The sequence below is a fragment of the Plecotus auritus genome (assembly GCF_963455305.1).
Source record: "Plecotus auritus genome assembly, chromosome: 2".
NCBI classification, from domain to species: Eukaryota; Metazoa; Chordata; class Mammalia; order Chiroptera; family Vespertilionidae; genus Plecotus; species Plecotus auritus.
In genome coordinates this window covers 84,052,416-84,074,528 of record NC_137771.1, presented here as the reverse complement: position 1 = coordinate 84,074,528, position 22,113 = coordinate 84,052,416, and the positions used below count along the sequence as shown (strand labels likewise).

The window sequence follows — 22,113 nt, the reverse complement described above, 5'->3', positions numbered from 1 at the left end:
TATATGTAGTGTAACCACTGATAGATGAAAAATGAAGCAGCATGCTACACCTAATAATTTCACACTTAATGAGTACTTTTCTAACAAAAATAATTATCCTCAAGTCACAAAAAAATCTTCTTTAACTACAAATCCATAGGTCACAGAGGCCAGGTACTAAAAGACTACAAGATTCTTCAAATGCTTACATTACTCTTTTATCTAATAAGGTAATCCAGTAATGATGGTATGGTAATAAGTGAATTAACCTACAAAAGTCATTATGAAACAAATTAGATCGTTTAGTATACTACAAGAATCTAAAGAGAGTTAATGTGCTTCTTAAAGGGTTTAATCTCAGAAAGTAACCTGGACAAAAGATAATCTAATTCATGAAACACGAAGCTGTGACAGTCTCCCTGCCAGATGCTCTCTCAGATTCTGTATAGAAGCAACAAAACAGTAATATATCAGGTTAGGTCAGAGTTTTTAAAAGCTACAAATTCCTTTTCTTACATCACTTTGTTATTTATAAACTAACAGAACCTACTGGAAGGTAAGTCTTTTTAAAGTAGGTCATAAAAAATAAACTAGGCAATAGAGAAAATTCAGTTTAAACTCCATAGGTTAAATTTCACTAAAGGAATAAGATTTGACTACCCTCTAGTGGAAGTTCAAGAGAATTCAATAAATACCTTTGAAACATTTCAGTCGTTTTATGATAAAACACACACTATGGTAATTACACAGCATGAAAAAGTGTATAGAATCTAGACAACATTCCATTTATCCTTCCAATGCACAGAAGACTACATTGTTCATCTCATCACACTTCATTCTGTGGTTTTGCATTCTGAACTATTTTTGCAGGACAAGCTAAATTGCATAACACCCATCCAAGCTCTCTGTCAAAGAACAATGGATTTGTAAATTTGTAAAGGCTAGAGAAACTCCCACTAGAATGTGAGCACCTTGATGGCAGGCGCCCTGACTTACTGCTATATCCCCAGAGCCTACAAGCAGCACATGACACTCAGCAGATGCCTAATATGTATGGGCACTCTATTGAGTGCTTTACATCTGTCATTTGACCCTATAAATACCCTATGAAGCAGGTAAGGTACTCTCATCCTCATTCTGCAAATGAAGAAACTAAAGCTTGGAGCAGTTAAGAAACCTGCTTGGCATTTCACAAAAAGAAGTTGTGGGATTGGGATCCAAACCTAGATCCACAAGTTAGTTTATAGCCCTTATTTTCCAGTTCCCAGCATATCTTTATTTTATTTTACTTTTTAATAACAAGCTTTATATTACATAGGCTTTTGTAAGCTGGATGGATCACACCCCATTAAAAAACAACCAACATGAATGGATTATGCATTCTTACTTAATAATTCCTGAGGGATTAAGTAATCAGGCATTATATTTAAGCTATAGGATAATGAAGCCAAAGCTTCATCAAAGGTCCAAATTGCTCACATCATATAAAGCTGTTATTCTTTAGTAAAAGCAGACTCTCTAGAGAACAGAGTTAAGTAGCCTGGTAAATGGAGGGTAATAGATACAACGGTGAAAAGGTAAAAAGTTCAAAGAAGTTAAGGGAATCTTGTGACTAAACATAGGTTAGTTATTTTCTTTTTATTTTTTACTATTGCCTTATAATATTATATCAAAGTATTCAGGTGATAAGAGATATTTTGAGGCTACCAAAAAAATAAAATAATATTTGAGCTAATATTTAAAACACGAAGTGCTTCTAGTACCTAATAATGATGCATAAATTCATCAAAATGAATTCATAAATTATATTGATACTAGAGGCCTGGTGCATGGATTCATGCACATTGAAAGGAAATTAATTAGAAGGAATATTTTAATATCGCTATTCGCCCTTTCTCTATAATAGAAGTGTCAACAAATTCACGATCGACAATGACAGAGGGAAACACACGCGTGCGATTGTTGCCAGCAAGAGCTTTATAACCTATCTAATAAAGAGAGAATATGCTAATTGACCATCACTCCGTCACAAAGATGGCTGCACCCACAGCTGAAGCCAAGGTCCCATAAGGAGCCTTAACGAGCAAGCAGCAGGGACCTGAGGCTAAGCCCTCACCGCCCCCATAGGGCTTGACAGGGGACCTCAGACCGCAGGCCCCACCCAGCAGGGCTTGACAGGAGACCTCAGGCTGAGCCGCCCGCCCTGGCACCAGGCCAGGGGACATGAGCCCATGCCCCCTGCCCGGCAGGGCTTGACGGGGGACCTCAAGGTGTGCTTCCTGTCCTGGTGCTGGGCTAGGGGACCTCAGGCTGCTCCCCACATCCCAGCGCCAGGCTGCAGGACCTTAGGCTGCCCCCCCCCCACCTTGGCACCAGGCCAGGAGACCTCAGACCACAACCCCCGCCCAGCGGGGCTTGACAGGGGACCTCAGGCTGCACCCCCCGCCCCAGCACCAGGCCAGGGGACCTGAGGCTGTGGCCCCCTGACTGGCTGGGCTTGACAGGGGACCTCAGATCACACCCTCCACCCGGCGGAGCTTGACAGGGGACCTCAGGCCGTGCCTCCTGCCTTGGCACCAGGCCAGGGTACCTCAGGCCACGATCCCTGCCCCAGCGCCAGGCCAGAGGACCTGAGGCCACACCCCCTGCCCGGCGGGGCTTGATGGGGAACCTCAAGGTGCTCTTCCCGTCCTGGTACTGGGCTAGGGGACCTCAGGCTGTTCCCCCCGCCCCAGCGCCAGGCCAGGGGACTTCAGGCCGCGCTCTCCACCAAGTGGGGCTTGACAGGGGACTTCAGGCCACACCCCCCACCTCGGCACCAGGCCAGGGGACCTCAGGCCACACCCCCCATCCCAGCACCGGGCCAGGGGACCTGAGGCTGCACCCCCTGCCTGGCGGGGCTTGATGGGGGACCTCAAGGTGCACCCCCAGTGCTGGGTTAGGGGAACTCAGGCTGGGCCCTGCCCCACACCCCCAGCCTGGCAGGGCTTGATGCAGGACCTCAGGCTATGCCCCCAACCCAGCAGGGCTTGACGGGGGACCTCAAGGCACGCCCCCCACCCTGGTCTGGGCTGGGGGAACCTCAGGCCACGCCCCCAGTCCTGGTGCCAGGCCAGGGGACCTGAGGCTACGTCCCCTGCCCAGCAGGGCTTGACAAGGATGGGACTGGCCAGGTCTGGATCTAGCCCAATGGGGGCGGGGGCTGGCTGGGTCTGGGTCTCACGTGATTTTGAAACGCATGTAGGTGGGCGGGGACTTGACTCTGGGTCCCATGGTTCGCCCCAGACTCTGACAGGAGGAAGGTTTTCATATACATTTTACTAATTTTCTTTCATCTCTGACACTTCTATTATAGAGAAAGGGCAAATAGTAATATTAAATTATTTCCTCTAATTAATCCCCTTTTAATGTGCACGAATTTCATGCACTGGGCCACTAGTATACAGATAAACTTGCTTAATTAGAGCTGCTTTCTGATTTAGCTAAACTTTTTCCAGCCCAGTGAAGAACCCCAACTTCTCTTTCAGGTAATTGTCAGCAACACAGCAATAAATATCAACATGAAGCAGATTATTATTGTAGATCATGCAGGGAAAACAAAGGGTGAAATATATAACTGCAGCAGTGTTTGACTATATTCTGCGCAGTGAGAAAACCTGAAGTCATTTTCAAGTTCCACCATTTCTTACTTCTTTTCAGTCAGGTCAAGTTTCTGAACCTTCTAAATCTCCATTTTCCAGCTAATGAAAAGAAAATAGGATTCTGTCAAGTCTCCTATGTACCTACTCTAGGACTTCTGTGAGGATCAAATGAGATGAGACACGTGAAAACGCTTCACAGACATTTTGTTAAATGTTTGCACCTGGCTATAGAGCAAGTCATGTTCCTGGGTTGAAGAAACTACAAGGTTAGTCGCTAGGGAGAGGAAGCTGGGCATTGCTATGTGACTTATGTGACGTCATTACCTAGCACCCACAGTGACCGTTTTGGGCTGGGCTAGGCTGTGGGCCGCATTTTGCGCAATGGAGTCTTGCAGCGTTGGCTGTGGTTTGGTGGGTGTCACTCCGGGGTGGTGGCGGGGCCTGGGTCCCACTTGGGGAAAGCCAAGTGTTGGTTTGTCAGCGCCAGGTCCATAGTGCCGTTTATTTTTAAATGGCCTGTCGCTAGGGAGAGGAAGCCAGGCGTTGCTACATGGCGTCATTACCCAGCGCCCACAGCCACCGTTTCCGGCTGGGCTGGGCTGTGGGCCACATTTTTGCACCATGGAGGTCTTGGCAGTGTTGGCTGCGATTTGGTGGGCTGTTGCTCCAGGTTGGTGGTGGGGCCTGTGTCTCATTTGGGGTAAGCAGAGTGTTGGTTTGTCAGCACCAGGTCCGCAGTGCCATTTCTTTTTAAATGGCCAGTGTGCATCACCGCAACTCCTGCGTTAAGCATCTGCCTCCTGTTGGTCAGTGCACATCATAGCTACCGGTTGGATGGACACTTAAGCTTTTATATATATAGATAGGTATATGTTTATAGAACTTACCCCAACAAATTTGGCTTCAAAATATGGCTCCTGTAAAGAACATCAGCACTAATTCCAATAACTTAAGTTGCTTATCTAAAAGTCACATTTTCAAAACATCTCTCTATGAGCTTATTGTAGGTCAACAAATAGGAGGCCTCTTGAACTCCAGTTTTGACTTGCTGCTATCTTCTACAATCAGTCATTCATCGCTAAATAGAAATATCAGGCAAATAACAGCAATAGATTAAAACACAAAGATAGCATGTATTTCAAATGTTAATGATATTTAGATTGGCAATAAATATAAAAACCAACCATCTAGATTTTAGAGGTATCTTCTAAGAAAACTGAATTAATTCTCCAAAAAGAGCTCTAGATGTGTTAGACACAGGTCTGCCTTCTGATCATGTTATGGTTGAAGTCCTCAAATTAACAAAGTCAGATAATTCAAGTGAGTATTTGGGAAGCCCACCCCATTCATTTAAGAAGCCATTATGCAGTTTCTGAAGAGGATGGTCATATATCACTAACTACAAAACTTTTTTCAGGATATTAGAATCCTAATTGAGAATGAAAATATAATAATTTCTATTTTCAGAAAGATGTATATAAACTGCATTTCCTAAGCAGAATTAACTATGAAAATAATTAGAAGAGTGGAAAATGCATTTAATCAACAGAGTGGTATCAAACAAAGCACATCTCTAAACACAGAATTTAATCTAAGTTGGCAAAAAAAAAAAAAGGGAGGTTATCATAGAAGAATATCTCTGCAAAGAAATATAGAACCAATAAAAAGCAGCAACTCAAAGAGATGCAGGAACATAAATAAGCTAAAAGAAGGTGGCTGAAAAGAAAATGCAACGTATCTTGGAAGCTATTTTTCCATCAGTTAGTTATCAAAGGCTTGAAAAGGGTCATGCCTATACCCACAAAAACGCAAAAATGCAGAGGGCAACCACAGTTATTTCACATTTCTCCTAACTCCCAGGATATTTTTTCCATGACTTCCCTTCAGAAATTACAAACAACTGACACCAGAAAAAAAATTTAACAGCCAGGTCTTTGTGAATACACTTCCTAAGGTCTACTGACAGCTGTCATCCTAACTGCCTCATCCCCCAATGGGACTCATCACTGTAGTTGGGATCCTGGATCCACAGTGACCCAGAGCAAATCACAGCCTCACCAAGCCTTACTTTCCTTATCTGTAAAGTGGGGGATAATAAAACTAATTTTGTAGGGCTCATAGGAGGAGTAAAGCACCTAACAATCTGTGACATACAGTGTTATAATATTAGTGAGCAACAGCATTCCAAATATCATCCAGGTAACTTTATTCACACAGAAAAAAACAAACCTGTTTTAGGATTTGCTAATTGTTTTGTAAATCATTTTTGTTTTGCTTAAAAAAAAAAAAGGTGATACTGAAAAACAGGAAGAGATGTTAGGGTATTCTTATCTTCTTACTCATAAGACCTGATCATGTTATTATTGATAGGTACTTATTCATTGCCCTTTGAATTCTGTATAGCTAGGTTTCTCTCTCTGTTTCTTCTTTTCATTACAGCAGCCCCTTTAGCATTTCTTGTAATGCTGGCTTGGTGGTGATATACTCCTTTAGCCTTTTTTTTTTGTCTGGGAAGCTCTTTATTTGACCATCTATTTTGAATGACAGTCTTGCTGGATATAGTAATCTTGGTCTCAGATCTTTGCTTTCCATTACCTTGAGTACTTCATGCCATTGCCTTCTGGCCTGTAAAGTTTCTGATGAGAAATCAGATGTCAGCCTTATGGGAACTCCTTTGCAGGTAACACTTTTCTTTTCTCTTGCTACCTTTAAGATTCTCTTTGTCTTTAATTTTTGGCATTTTAATTGTGATGTGTCTGGGCATGGGCCTGTTTGGGTTCTTCTTGCTTGGGGTTCTCTGTGCCTCCTGAACTTATGTGACTTTGTCCTTTACCAGGTTAGGGATGTTTTCTGCCGTTATTTCTTCAAACACATTCTCTATTCCTTTCTCCCTTTCTGTCTCTTCTGCCACACCTGCTATTCTAATATTGTTATGTTTCACATTGTCCCACAGCTCCCTTAAGCTTACCTCCTGTTTTTTAACTTTTTTTTCTGTTTGGTTCTCTGATTGAGTGATATTTTCAACTTTGTCTTCTGATTCACTGATTCGATCCTCAGCTTCCCCTAATCTGCTGTGTATTCCTTCCAATGTGTTCTTTATTTGTGCTATGTCATTCTTTACCTCAGACTGTGCTTTTTTCATAGTTACTATATCTTTTTTTCATGCTGTTGAGCATCTTTACATCATTACTCTGAACTCTGTTTCAGATAAATTTCTTACCTCTGCTTCATTTCTCTCTTCTTTTGAAGAATTCTCTAGTTCTTTCATTTGGGGATTGTTTCTTTGTCTCCTCATTTTGGATGTTTGGGTTTGTGACTATGTATTAGGTAGATCTCTATACCTCTCAATCTCTAGTGCAGGACAGTGTTAAAGGTTGTTTCTGACTAATTAGATCAGGCAAAGACTCAAAGCCTCCAGAGAAGGCCTCTGCCTATAGACTGATAGGGTTCTGACTTGAATTGCCCCCTTAGGCAATCCTCCTCAGGTGTGGTGAGAGTTTTTTTCAATAGGGTGGGGCAGTTGCTTCTGCCTGAGGCTAATTGTTATTTTTAATCTCTTAAATCACCTCAGAACAAGGTGTTTTCCAATAAGATGTGTCGACTATCTTCCCCTCAGGCAAGGCAAATGTCTATGTGGGAAAGATGTCCTCAGCTGCATAAGGGAATGACTCAGCCCAGGAAACTTGGGGTGTCTGCCTTCTGAGCTCTATCCCCAGTCTCCAGTCCTGTCTTCTGCTCTCACAGCTCCAATCCACTTCACCCTCCCGCTGCCATAGCACAAGGTGAGTGGCTCCACAGGGAATTTTGTGTGCTGGCCCTTTAAGAGGGTGTCTCAATTTTCAGCTGTCACTCCCTGGCAGACAGACAAAAATATTCTTTAATTTGTGCTGGCATCTGCAAGGCTGAAATCACTCTAATGCTCAGCATGAGACACTTCAGGTGTCAAAGGAATTTCCACTTTTATAACCCACAGGCTTGCCAAAATTGTATAACCACACCACCTAGTCAGAAGTGCTATCTATTTCTGTTACACAACAGCCACCACCTGGTTACAAATGGTTGCGGCAAGCCTTAGCATAGCCTGCTTACCATGTCTACATCTCTATAGGGCTGGCTGGATATTCTATTGTGGAAACCAAGCAGCTGCTGGATCTGATCAGATTATTAGCTCAAAACGTTATCTCCTCTGCAGACAGCTCCTAACCCTTACTTGACTAAGACCTCAAGCTTGGTTAGAAAGTAGTAAGCCATATTATCCTAGGATGTAGCATTGTCAAACATAAACGTTAATTTTCTAAATATAAGCTCAAGAAATAAAGAATATCAGCAAAATTCATTGCAATAAAAAAAAAATACCAAAAAAATATAAACTTCCAGAAGGTACAAATTTAGTCAAACAGATACCCTCTGGTAAGTGGATTTGTTTGATCTCTTTTCAGTTTGAAGAGAAAAAAAAGCATACTGCAATACATGATGCTCTAAGCCAGGGGTCCTCAAACTTTTTAAACAGGGGGCCAGTTCACTGTCCCTCAGACCGTTGGAGGGCCGGACTATAGTTAAAAAAAACAACTATGAACAAATTCCTATGCACACTGCGGGCCCGGGACGAGTCGGCTGCTAAGCAGGACAGGCAGCGGCACCCAGCGGGCCAGATAAATGTCCTCAGCGGGCCGCATGTGGCCCGCGGGCTGTAGTTTGAGGACACCTGCTCTAAGCAGACCTAACTTGAAAAGCAACTACTACCAGAGTATATACCATAGTCAGGACAAAGTCACCCTAATCCCTTTTATTTGCCATACTTATACTTTTAGCAGAGAGCTAATGTCACAAAGATAACCCTGTCACTTTAAGAATCAAAAAAACTATAATTGTGTTTTCTGAGCTGAGCTGAGCCAGAAAAAGTTACTGATGTATATTTTAGAAATCATTTCTACACTTTAAATCATTTTCTGTCTAATCCTCAATCAGAATATGAAATTAACTAGAACATACCACTTTCTAAAAAATTCTGTTAACCAAGAATTTAATGTATTCTTAGAAAGCTTTGAAATTATACCAGGTCCAGTCCAAATTATTTTCATTCCTAAAGGTAATGTACAGATACGAACAAGAAACTTACTCAGATTTGCTGTCATGGATTCTAAATCTGCTATTAAACCTGGAAGCTGCTGAAGCTGCTCCTGTAACTCTATTAGGCTCGTCTTCTTTTTTTCCCAGTGTGCTGAAAGCATGACCACCTCGCTATCCACCAGCTGCAACACAAAAGAGGAAGGGTAAAGTAAAACCAGATTTTAAGCACAAAGAAACTGTAGTCATCATAATGAGAGCTGGCTGATGTTGTCTTTAAAAACCCCTCTACCGACTATAAGTCACAGGACACTAGAAAGAAGACTGAAGTTGTTTTCTTCCTTAGAAAACAACCAATTTAATATTCAGTATAGAAAACCTCAAATTACTGCTTGTCTCAGTGCATCTTAATTCAGAGAAGACAAAGTTCAGAAATGACCTTAGAAATCACTTCTAAGTATACCCTTTTTTAAGTAAACCCTGAATTTGAAAATCCAAATCTAGAAAAATAAAACAAAAACTACCACTAACAACTGAAAAAACAAACAAACAAAAACAACCCAAAACATAATTGCTAGGTAATTATTTGCTTTTTACAAAAGGAATTCTTTACAGCAAAGTCCCCTAATGCATTTAGAATACACTCATTTCATTTACATTTAATAGGAACAGATTGCATAAGGTAAATGGTTCTTTTATATGAAGAAATTATTGAGGCAATTGATCAATTCCAGAAAGAGAAAAGAAGGATTTATGTTAACAAAGAAGTAATTCAAATGTAAAATATTACGGTAATAGCAGGGTGGTGCAATACTAGACTAGTCTAAAATAATTCTAATTTCTTTTCCTGAAGACTCTGAAGAAAATGACAGACATCAGTTTCTCCCAGACAATTTTGTTTTGCTCTTAACAGGATGGTAGGGGAAAGAGCCTAGAATAAGATTTAGAAGGAGCAAGGAGAGGTCATCTTTTGAAAACATCACCAATGATAAGCAAGAACTGTGAAAGATACCCACACAGTAATATAATATAAAGATGGCAAAATTCACTGTATAACAAAAAAAAAATGCATTTGAATTTTATATGTAAATCAGGGTTCAAAGTAAAGTTACAGTTTTAAAAAAAAGATAATTTACATGTTCCAAGATTAAGTAAGAGTCTACATAAGTTGAAACATGAACACAATTGATTCTTACTGAATATCTCTAAAGAAAGAGCTTTAGAGGAATAAAAATAACAAAATAGGATGTAAAATTATTTGTATATTGAACTACATTGTTTATTTCTACATTTTAATAATGTAGGAAATTCACAACTTTGAAGCAGAAGAACTAAGCTACAATAAAGAGGTCAGAAACCTGCCTAGTTTCCTCACTCTATCCCCAGTTCTCATACCTTTCCATTGTTTTTCAACCCACACTGAAAGAATAACCACATCATCTCTCACCTACAAGCCTGAACTGAGCTGGAAAGGTGACACCACACATTTTCAAGTGGCATTCTCTTAAAGGTTGTATATTTAAAAATGCCTGCCCTAACTGGTTTGGGTCAGTGAGTAGAGTGTCGGCCTGAGGACTGAAGGGTCCCAGGTTCGATTCTGGTAAAGGCATGTACCTTGGTTGTGGGCACATCCCCAGTAGGAGGTGTTCAGAAGGCAGCTGATTCATGTTTCTCTCTCATCGATGTTTCTAACTCTCTATCCCTCTCCCTTCCTCTCTGTAAAAAATCAATAAAATATATATTTTTAAAAATAAATAAATAAATAAACAAATAAAAATGCCTATTGGCCTGGCTCAGCTGGTTGAGCATCATCCCATGCATCAGGAGGTCACAGGTTAGATTCCCAGTCTGGACACATGCCTGGGTTGCAGGCTCAATCCCTAGTAGGGGGAGTGCAGGAGGCAGCTGATCAATGTTTCTCTCTCATCGGTGTTTCTGTCTCTCTTTCCCATTTCCTTCCTCTCTCTGAAATCAATAAAAATATTTTTAAATGCCTATTGCCTACCAGTTTTAAAATGATCCCTAAGAGTAGTTTTAAAAAGACAGCAATAAAAAAAAAAAATGCCAAGCAGTCTTCATAGGCAAGCTGTGAGGTAACTTACCATCATCAGGAAACTAAGGCTTGAAACAAGGATCTGTGTTCATAAAATTCATTTAAAATAATCAACAAGCCCTGGGTGGGTAGTTCAGTTGGTTAGATGTGCCAAAGTTGCAGGTTTGACCTCTGATCAGGGTACGTACAAGAATTAACCAATGAATGCATAAATAAGTGAAACAACGTTTCCCTCCTCTATAAAATCAACAAATAAAAAATTTAAAAATTAAATGGTCAACAAACTTCTACAGACCATCTACTATCTGCCAAGCATTGTTTTAGGCACTAGAAATACAATGGTGAATAAAACAAGAAAAAAAAAATCCTGCCCTCTTTAGTGCTTATATTCTCATAGTAGGTCTCACAAATTCTCTTCGCTTCAGTACTAAACTCTGAAAAAAAAAAATAATTTCTATATCACAAGGTTGACTTGAGGATAAATAATATATTTTTCCTTGTTCATGGAATATCTTTTAAAAAGCCTGTGAAATCACCCTGGCCGGGTGGTTCAGTCGGTTGGAGTGTTGCCAGTATACCAAAAGGCTGCAGGTTTGATTCTCAGTCAGGGCACATACCTAGGCTGTAGGTTTGATCCCCCACCGGGAGGTGTACAGGAGGCAACCCATTGATGTTTCTCTCTCTCTCTCTCTCTCTCTCTTTTTTCCTTCCCCTCTCAAAAAAAAAAAAAAAAAAAGAAAAAAGAAAGGCTGTTAATCTTAGTTACTCTGGTTAATTAGGTTAATAGTTTAAAGAACCTAGAATAAACAATTTTTAGATATTAGCCATTTCTTACTGAAAATTAAAATACAACATTTAAATATTAAACTTAACTACAGTCTAGTTCAATCCTTCCACAAAATTAAGATATATCCTAAACATAAAATATAAGAAGTGTTTATAGAAAGAATATATCAAAATACACTAAAATGTTGCTTTCATTTAAAAGAGTGGGAGGTTGAATAGCTTTTCAGAAATCATTATTAATAATTATGTAATAATACTAAAACATTCTGAGCATTTTCTATGTTCCAGGTCCTGTATTAAGCAATTTATATGTATTATCTCATTTAAACCACATAACAACCTTGTATACTAAGCATTATTACCACCTTCATTTTATAAATGAAGAAACTGAGGCATAATGAAGCTAAATCACTTTCCCAAGGGCCACAGTGGAACTCTACTCAATCCCAGGGATTTTGACACTTTAAGTTCACACCCTTAAATCAATGTTCTGGGAACTGTACTATATGGGTTTAAAGAGGAAGAAGAAAAGTGAAAAACTAGCAAAAAGAAAATGTTCTGCAAAACTGTACTTAAACTTTACTAAATGATAAGAAACGAGCTACCTACAGAAAGCCAATGTTTTTACTTGGTCCATATTTCTGAATAAACCCAGATTCAACACCAGGAAATCAAGTTTAAGGAGGAAGACAAACCCATAGTGCTTCATTCCAAAATTCCTTCTGGCGGACACTGAAGTTAGAAGAATGAAAAAAAAAAAAAAAAAAAAAGCAGGGAACACCAATGATTTACAAAATGGCTAACAACAGGACCTCACTGTGTAGAAATCTTGACAGTTCAGAGTGTGGGGATATATTAGTTCATATGATTTCCATACCACTTTGTTTGGTAAGCAGGGTAAGTGGTGGAAACTAATTTCATAGAGGAGGAAACTAAAACAGAAAGACTAATTTATGTGCCCAAGGCCAATATGTATTCATGCAGAAACTAGGATTTCTAATGCCCAATCAGGTCACCTTTTACCACAGGCAGAGCAGATCCATGCTGGAAGAGTGAAGCATGTCCAACTTAACCAGCTTACACATCAAATTATTAAACAAAAAATGATTCTTAAGAGTTTAATTTGAAGGCAAGCAAATATTTCACAATAGAAATTACAAGCAAATAATGCACTGTAAGTCTAACTTTAAAAATTTGCTCTCAGAGTCTAACTCCTAAGTCAATATTAACTATATATTCATTTATATATTGCTAAAGGGTGGAAAAGAAGTCAAAGAACTTGTAAAAAAAAAAGTTGTAGAAAAAGCTTAGACAGCAAAGTTACCATTGACCATAGCTATTTGTTTTCTAAGATATTGCCCTAAATTTTAAGACTACTGTATATAGTAAGGTTTATCTTTATATTAGATGAGTGTAAAATAATTTGTCAAACAGGATTGAATTGCTCTTAAGTATATTTGCCCTGGTAGGGTCAAACAGGTTGAAGACCACCAAAGACTGTTGATCATGGTCTGACAAAATAAACACATGACAGGCTTAACACTACATATAAAAACTATACATTTTTTAAGGCTTGAGGGAGAGGCAGAGGTGGGGCAGAAGGGTTGAATGGGGAAAACAAGGGGGACATCTGTAATACTCTCAACAATAAAGATAAATTAAAAAAAATAAAGTTATACATTTTAAATATTTACATACATCTCAACAATACATCAGAGGGTTTTAAATTTTTTTCATTTTTAAACTTGAGTACTACATTTCTGGAGAGCAATAGAGGCACTTTTGATTAGATGTGAATCTTAAAATAACCAAGTACTCAACCATGAAAAACTTTCCCAAAATAGCATAAACAATAGATCTTACAGAAATTTATTTCTCCTATATTTATTTTATTATGAAATACTTCTTCCAATCAAAAGAATAATATTTGTTAAAGATCCTCTACAGGATATAGTCTTAATTGCATGTTGTTTGTGGGATTCATCCACGCTGATAAATGTAGGGATAGTAGTTTTTTAATTTTCACTGCTGTATGGTATTTGATTTTATAAAGAATACTAGAGGCCCGGTGCACAAAATTCGTGCACTGGCGGCCGGCATGGGGAGGGGGGGTGTCCCTCAGCCCAGCCTGCACCCTCTCCAATCTGGGAACCCTCAAGTGATGTCTGACTGCCCGTTTAGGCCCGATCCAGTAGGACATCCCTCTCACAATCCAAGACCGCTGGCTCCCAACTGCTTGCCTGCATGCCTGCCTGCCTGATTGCCCCTAACCGCTTCTGCCTGCCAGCCTGATCACCCCCTAACCACTCCCCTGCCAGCCTGATTGATGCCTAACTGCTCCCCTGCTGGCCCAATTGCCCCTAACTGCCCTCCCCTACCAGCCTGGTCACCCCTAACTGCCCTCCCCTGCCAGCCTGGTTACCCCCAACTGCCCTCCCCTGCAGGCCTGGTTGCCCATAACTGTCCTCCCTTGCAGGCCTGGTCACCCCCAACTTCCCTCCCCTGCCAGCCTGGTCACCCCTAACTGCTCTCCCCTGCAGGCCTGGTTGCCCCCAACTTCCCTCCCCTGCAGGCCTGGTCTCCCAACTGCCCTCCCCTGCAGGCCTGGTCCCCCCCAACTGCCCTCCCCTGAAGGCCTGGTCCCCCCCCCAACTGCCCTACCCTGCAGGCATGGGTCCCCCACAACTGCCCTGCCCTGCAGGCCAGGGTTCCCCCAACTGCCCTCCCCTGCTGGCCTGGTTGCCCCCTAACTTCCCCCCTGCTGGCCTGGTTGCCCCCTAACTGTCCAGAAGGAAGTTGGATGTCCAGAAGATGTCCAGTCACCTGGTCTAATTAGCATATTACCCTTTTATTAGATTATAGTCTCACTAATGTAGGTAAAGGGTAAAGAAAGTCAGTCTAAATTAATTTAACATCAGAATCACAAAAGCGTCTTTAGAAAGAGGTTTGATTGACATTAATAGCACAGAGTATTTGATCTTGGCTAAAACTCTAAGTACATGCACCAAATAATTTTAATTATAAGTCACATATATTCATTATATACTCTATGTATAGTGCTAGAGAATAGTTTGATCTTCTAAGTGAATTAAGGCTAACACCCCTAAAATTTTATATTTATTTGCTAAGCAAATTAGTGATTTTTGGTAGATTGACCAAAGTTAAGCTTTTGTCCAAATAATAAGAAATTCTTAAACAGTGGGTAAAAAGAAATTACAAATTGTAATTTACATATGCAAAGACATTAGACTCAAATACCTCGATGAACCATGTATTTACTTGTGACTTGAGAATAAAAGTCAAACTCTTTAAGCCTAATTAAACTACCTGACTGACATATTATGAAAATGTGCTTTATATAGGGAGTTTCATAATCAACTGCTAAATTCAATTTCAGATATCCTGAAAAAAATTTTAATGTAAATTTAATTTCTTATAAACTAGCATATCCCACAAGTATAAGATTAACGAATAATTCTTTACCTCTCCAGCACTGGCACATTCCTTGGCTCTTCTGTGAAGTGCAGCCCATGTATCTTCATACCTAAGAAAAGCAAAAAAATATTCAAAATGCAAAAAATAATTCAAAATTTTAATGTTTTAAAACATTTAAAAATACTATTTAAAGATGAGCCTAGAACATCCTATAGTTTCTGAAAAGAAAAGCTAAAAAAATAATGGGGATATATCATAAGGATACAGAAGTCAATTTGAAGGGGCTTCCAATGGTCAAATCTGGAAGAATTTGAGCAACACAATACATAATGGTAGTACTGGGTTATTAATTCAAAGAATTAAACAAACATCCATGAGTTTGTAGTGATTTAAATAAATAACTAATTAAAAGAGAGAAAGTCGATGAAACAAAAATTTGGTTCTTTAAAAAGATGAACAAATTTAAACCTTTAGATAGACTTATTAAATAGAAGACTCAAATAAGATTAGAAACAAAAGGGAGACAATTATTAATTCTACAGAAATAAAAAAGATGATAAGAGAGTAATATAGATAATTATATGTCAACAAATTAGATGACCTAGATCAGTGGTCGGCAAACTGCGGCTCGCAAGCTGTGCCACAGTTTGCCTCTCTGTTGATTAATGAGTTTGCCAACCACTGACCTAGATGAAATGAATTCCTAGAAATGCAAAACCTACCAAGACTGAATCCCAAAGAAACAGAAAATATGAATAGACCCATAACTGGTAAGGAGAATGGATCAGTAATAAAAAAACTTACCTCCTGCATCAAAAAGAAATTAAAAGACAAATAAAAAAGTTATCTTGAGACAAAAAAAAAAAATGGGAACATAACATACCAAACGTATGCAGCAAAAGCAGTTCTAAGAGGGAAATTCGTAGCGATAAACACCCACATTGAGAAGGACCCCAAATAAAGAACAAACTGAGCCAAAGCTAATAGAAGGAAATAATAAAGATCAGAGCAAAAATAAAAGAAATAGAAAATAGAAAAACAACAGAAAAAATTATCCAAACTATGAGTTGGTTTTTGAAAAAATAAACAAAATTGACACCTTTCACTAGACTCACCAAGGAAAAAAAGAGAAGACCAAAATCAACAAAATTATAAATGAAAAAGGAGATATTTCAACTGACACCCCAGAAATACAAAGAATCATAAGAGGCTAGTATGAACAACTATTTGCCAACAAACTGCACAACATAGAAAAAATGGAAAAAAAATCTTAGAACCATACAAATTATCAAGACTCAGTCAAGAAGAAATAGAAAGGCTGAACAGACTAATTACTAATAAGGAGGTTGAATCAGTAATCAAAAATGTCTCAATGAAGAAAAGTCCAGGACCAGATGGCTTCACTGGTGAATTTTACCAAACATCTAAAACATAATTAATGTAAGTCCTCTCACTCTGTTCCAAAAAATATCAAAAAGGAGGAACACTCAAACTAATTTTACAAAGCCAGCATTACCCTGATACCAAAAGCAAAAAAGACACTATCAGTAAAGAAAATTATAGGCCAATATCCCTGATGAATATAGATGTAAAATTCTCAGTAAAATCTTAGCAAACCAAATTCAGCAGCACATCAAAAGGATCATTCTCCATCATCAAGTGGGATTTATATATAGGATACAAGCATGGTTCAATATCCATAATCAGTGTGGTACATCACATTAATGAAATGAAAGGGAAAAAAATCATTATCATCTCAACAGACACAAAAAACATTTGAGAAAATTCAACATCTGTTCATAATAAAAACTCTTAACAAATTAGGTACAGAAAGAACGTATCTCAATATAATGGCCATACAAGATAAGCCAACAGCTAACATCCTATTCAATGGTAAAAGGTTGAAAGCATTTCTTCTCAGATCAGGTCAAGACTCAGGTACCCACTCTCACCATTCACACTAATTAGAATACCTACAAGACAAGCAAACAAGAAAATAAAAACTCCCCAAAAATAAGTTTTGGTGAGGATGTGGAGAAAAGGGAACTGTTGTGCACTGTTGATAGGAATCTATACATACAAAGAGGTAATATGCTAATTTTTCCATGAGGGTGTCCCCCTAACGACCAATTTGCATATTGATGTGCACGCAGCAGTGGGCAGACAGCCAGAGTCAAGTTCCCCAGGGTCTGAGGAGACAGCCTGATAGGAGCCCCGAATGCAAAGAAGGAAGAGGAAGCGGCCACTGGGAGCTCTTCCAATCCCCTTGAATGGACACCCTACCCCAGTCCCTGCATCCCCGGTGGGACGGGGAGGCTGACCGGAAAGGGAGAAGACCCAGCCTCAGGGGTAGCTGCAGCCCTCACCTCCGACTCCCAATCTCTTCCCCCGGCCACGCCCGCCAGGGGCGCCCACAGCAATAGCACGCTGGCAACCACCCATCAGTGCCCTCGGGGCCCATGGCCTGCCACTGCCAGGCCCCCTCTGCGCTGGGGCCGGGCACGCCCCTCCTCCCTACAATTCCAGACCCAGGTGGAGGCAGGCCTGAGCAGGCCCCAGGCTTAGACCCTTCCCCCGACAGCAGCAGCACCATCTCCGCAGAGGAAGCATGCTGAAACTCGCTGGGGACATGGCTAAACCTGCCCTCCTAGTCCGCCTGGCTCCGCCCTGGCCCGGCCCCCACCCTGCTCCAGGAGATTGGAGCCCTACCCTGAGCAGGTACAGCTGCAAAACAGCCACATACAATTTAAAGAATGGCACCAAGCGGGAAGGTTTTTTTTTTTTTTTTAAATAAATCTTTATTCAGATTATTACAATTATTTCTCCTTTTTCCCCCCATAGCTCCCCTCCACCCATTTCCCACCCCACCTTCTGCCCTTACCTCCCCCCCACTGTCCTCATCCATAGGTGTATGATTTTTGTCCATTCTCTTCATGAACCCCCCATACCCCTTTCCCCCTGAGAATTATCAGTCCACTCCCTTTCTATGCCCCTGATTCTATTATATTCACCAGATTATTCTGTTCCTCAGGTTTTTAATTCACTTGATTTTTAGGTTCGCTTGTTGATAGATATGTATTTGTTGTTCATAATTTTTCTCTTTACTTTTTTCTTCTTCCTCTTCTTTAAGAATACCTTTCAGCATTTCATATAATACTGGTTTGGTGGTGATGAACTCCTTCAGCTTTTTCTTATCTGTGAAGCTCTTTATCTGCCCTTCAATTCTGAATGATAGCTTTGCTGGGTAGAGTAATCTTGGTTGTAGGTTCTTGCTATTCATCACATTGAAAATTTCTTGCCACTCCCGTCTGGCCTGCATAGTTTCTGTTGAGAAGTCAGCTGACAGTTGTATGGGTGCTCCCTTGTAGGTAATTAACTGTTTTTCTCTTGCTGCTTTTAATATTCTCTCTTTGTCTTTTGCTCTTGGCATTTTAATTATGATGTGTCTTGGTGTGGTCCTCTTTGGATTCCTTTTGTTTGGGGTTCTGTGGGCTTCCTGGACTTGTAAGTCTATTTCTTTCACCAGGTGGGGGAAGTTTTCGGTCATTATTTCTTCAAATAGGTTTTTCAGTTTCTTGCTCTCTCTCTTCTTCTGGCACCCCCATAATTCTGATGTTGGTACGCTTGAAGTTGTCCCAGAGTCTTCTTACATTATCTTCAACTTTTTGGATTTTTTTTTTTGCTTTTTGCTTTCTCGGTTGAGTGTTTTTTGCTTCTTTGTATTTCAATTCTTTGACTTGATTCTTGTGTTCCTCTATTCTGTTTCTGGGTCTCTGTATAATATTTTTTATTTCAGTCAGTGTATGTTTAATTTCTAGTTGGTCCTTTTTCATATCTTCGAGGGTCTCGTTATATTTATCAGCCTTTTCTAGGATATTCTTAAAAAGTCTTATAACCGTGGTTTTGAATTCTATATCCAGTCGTTTGTTTTCCTCCATTTCTTTCGTTTCTGATCTGATTCTTTGACCCCGCATTTTCACTGCTTCCCTGAGTTGGTAAGGTAGATATTTGTGCTAGGTTTCCAATATGGCCCAGTGGGTCTGCTTCCCCAGTTAACCTGAGGTGGACACTCTTGGTGCACCCCTTTGTGGACTGTGTGTACAGCCTTGTTTTAATTAAGTCTTGATTGTTGTTGGTATCACTGGGAAGAATTGACCTCCAGGCCAGTTGGCTGTAAGGATCAGCTGTGTCTACGCTGGGAGAAGTTCGGTGCTGGAGACAGCCTTATTGGATTAGACTTGCCAAATTGCAATAGCCTCTGTGCTCAGCTTGGATGGGGTGGAGTCTCAGTCTTGGCTTCCTGTCAGCCTTGCCCTTGCACGCATGTGCGCTTTCAGTCCTCCGCCTTCCCCAGCTCGAGTCTCCGCCTGAGAGTCCAGACTCCCCCCACAAGAGCGTGGGTCCCCAGGGGCTCGCCTGGAACTGGGGTTCAGTGCAGTCAGAACTGGGGTTCAGTGCGGTCGGAGGCTTCCTTCCCCCTTCCGCCAGAGAAAGTCAGCCAGGCTCTCAGCCGCCCTTCCTCTCTGCGCGCACAAAGACCCTATGCCGTACCTCCAATTCTCTGTGAGCTTTTCTCTTTCCTTCTAGTTGTAGAATTTTCACTCAGCCAGCTTTCCTGTGGTTCTGGATGGTGTCTGTTCTGTCTTTTAGTTGTAGTTTTGAAATTGTTGTGCGAGGCAGCAGTTTAGGTGTTTACCTATGCCGCCATCTTGGTTTCTCCAAGCGGGAAGGTTTGACAGTTACTCCCCCTTTGGCCTCGCCGCCCCCCTAACAACCTACCCCCTGCCAGCGCCTCCAGGGACGACCACCATTACAAGGCTGCTGACCAGAGCCCGCCCCTCCGAGGCCTGCGGAACCCTGTGCAAAGCTTTCATAGCTACAGTCTCAGGAAACAATCATGCCCTCCTCCCCTAATCAGCACTTGCTACCTGCAAGGATACCCATGGGCTTAAAAATAACAATCCCTTCCAGTTTAGACATCACTTACTTGATGAAACATCTCTAGGTTTATTAGCTCAGAACCTCCTCATGACAACCCAGTGAGGTAGGCGGAGAAGAGATTATAATTCCCATGGTATATGCATATGTATTCAGAAATGAAGCTCAGAGAGGAAAAGTGTCAAGCCCACTGGTTCCCAAGGTGCAGCACATGCCCCACAGGGCGGGGGGGGGGGGGCAATTTGATTTTAAGTGGGGACAATTCAAGAATGAGTTAACCATCAATTTTTTGCATTTCTTATGGTTCTAGGGGGCCTCATCTACAGGGTATCCTACATAATAAAAGGCTAATATGCAAATGACCAAATGATGGAATGACTGGTCACTATGATGCACGCTGACCAACAGGGGGCAGACACTCAACGCAGGAGCTGCCCCCTGGTGGTCAGTGCACTCCCACGGGGGGGGGGGGGGGAGCGCTGCTCAGCCAGAAGCCAGGCTCACGGCTGGTGAGCACAGTGGCAGTGTAGGGAGCCTCTCCCACCTCCATGGCAATGCTAAGGATGTCTGACTGACGGATTAGTGGATGAACGCATAGGCAAAGTATGGTATAAATTCACACATCACTTAACAATGGGGATATATTCTGAGAAATGAGTTGTTGGGTGATTTTGTTGTACAAACATGATAGAGTGCACTGACACAAACCTAGATGTTATAGTCCACTACACACCTAGGCTATGTAATATAGCCTATTGCTCCTACATTACACAAAATCTGGTATAGCATGCTACTGTACTAAATACTATAGTCAACCATAACAGAGTGGTATTTATGAATCTAAACCAGGGGTGGGCAAACTTTTTGACTCGAGGGCCACAATGGGTTCTTAAACTGGACCGGAGGGCCGGAACAAAAGCATGGATGGAGTGTTTGTGTGAACTAATATAAATTCAAAGTAAAGGAGTGGAGGGGAGAGCTCCACGGGCCGGATAGAACAGCTGAACGGGCCGGAACCGGCCCGCGGGCTGTAGTTTGCCCACGGCTGATCTAAACAGGTCTAAATGTAGAAAAAGCACACTGAAAATATGGTGTCCTATCTAATAAAAGAGTAATATGCAAATTGACCATCACACCAAGACACAAGATGACCAACCCATGTGCTCAAAGATGGCTGCCCCCATGTGGACACACGATGGCCACCACAAGATGGCCTGCGGGGGAGGGCAGTTGTAGGAAGTTAGGGGTAACCAGGCCAGCAGAGGAGGGCAGTTGGGGGTGAATAGGCCTGCAGGGGAGGGCAGTTGGGGGGGGACCAGGCATGCAGTGGAGGGCAGTTGGGGGGGGATCAGGCCTGCAGGGGAGGGCAGTTAGGGGGGACCAGGCCTGCAGGGGAGAGCAGTTGGGGGGGACCAGGCCTGCAGGGGAGAGCAGTTGAGGGGTACCAGGCCTGCAAGGGAGGGCAGTTGGAGGGGGACAAGGCCTGCAGGGGAGGACAGTTGGGGGGAACCAGGCCTGCAGGGGAGGGCAGTTGGGGGGAACCAGGCCTGCAGAGGAGGGCAGTTGGGAGCCAGCAGTCCTAGATGGTGAGAGGGATGTCCAACATCCCTCAAGGGGTCCCAGATTGGAGAGGGTGCAGGCTGGGCTGAGGAACAACACCCTCCTGTGCACAAATTTCGTGCACCGGGCCTCTAGTAAAAAAAATGTATGGAGCTTGCAGGAATGAAAGTTGCTCTGAGTGAGTCAGTGAGTGAAAGTGAAGGTCTGGGACATTGCTGTGCATTAATATAGACTTTATAAACATTGTCCCAAAAGCCCTCCTCCTGCTTCTTTCTAATGGAGTCAGAAATAGAACATCAAAGCTGTCAATGCTGCTCCATGATCAGGGATGTAGGCTGGACTGATTGGAAACTGGCTGGGTTTAAAGCACAGATCACCACAATAGTGACTATCTGGAGGGAGTGAAAGGTGGCCTGAGATCAATAGGAATAAGAAATCAAGATGGAGAGATAAAGGAACATAGGGGATTATCATGGCAATGTGGTTTTGCCTATTGCATGTAGGAGCAGATTAAGGGACTTTGTAGTATTCATAAAAAAAGAAAAAGAAAAAGGGGGTGTTTAACATGGAGAGGGCATAAAACCAAGGACTCAATATTTTGAACTTGGAAATTTGTTTTTGTTACCATTGACCCTATGTGGCAAAAAGAATGCT

General features: G+C 41.5%; 1 protein-coding gene across 2 annotated transcripts in view; it reads right to left on the bottom strand.

Annotated features, from left to right (window-relative positions):
- The window catches only part of DTNBP1 (dystrobrevin binding protein 1), a 157,846-nt gene that overhangs the window by 113,633 nt on the left and 22,100 nt on the right, over nucleotides 1-22,113 (bottom strand). For both annotated transcript variants that reach the window (XM_080656839.1, XM_080656840.1), the window contains exons 4-5: nucleotides 15,010-15,070; nucleotides 8,740-8,872 (exon numbers count right to left, since the gene is read on the bottom strand). In XM_080656839.1, the coding sequence (XP_080512965.1) occupies nucleotides 8,740-8,872; nucleotides 15,010-15,070 (194 nt within the window). The remainder of the gene's footprint in view (nucleotides 1-8,739; nucleotides 8,873-15,009; nucleotides 15,071-22,113) is intronic.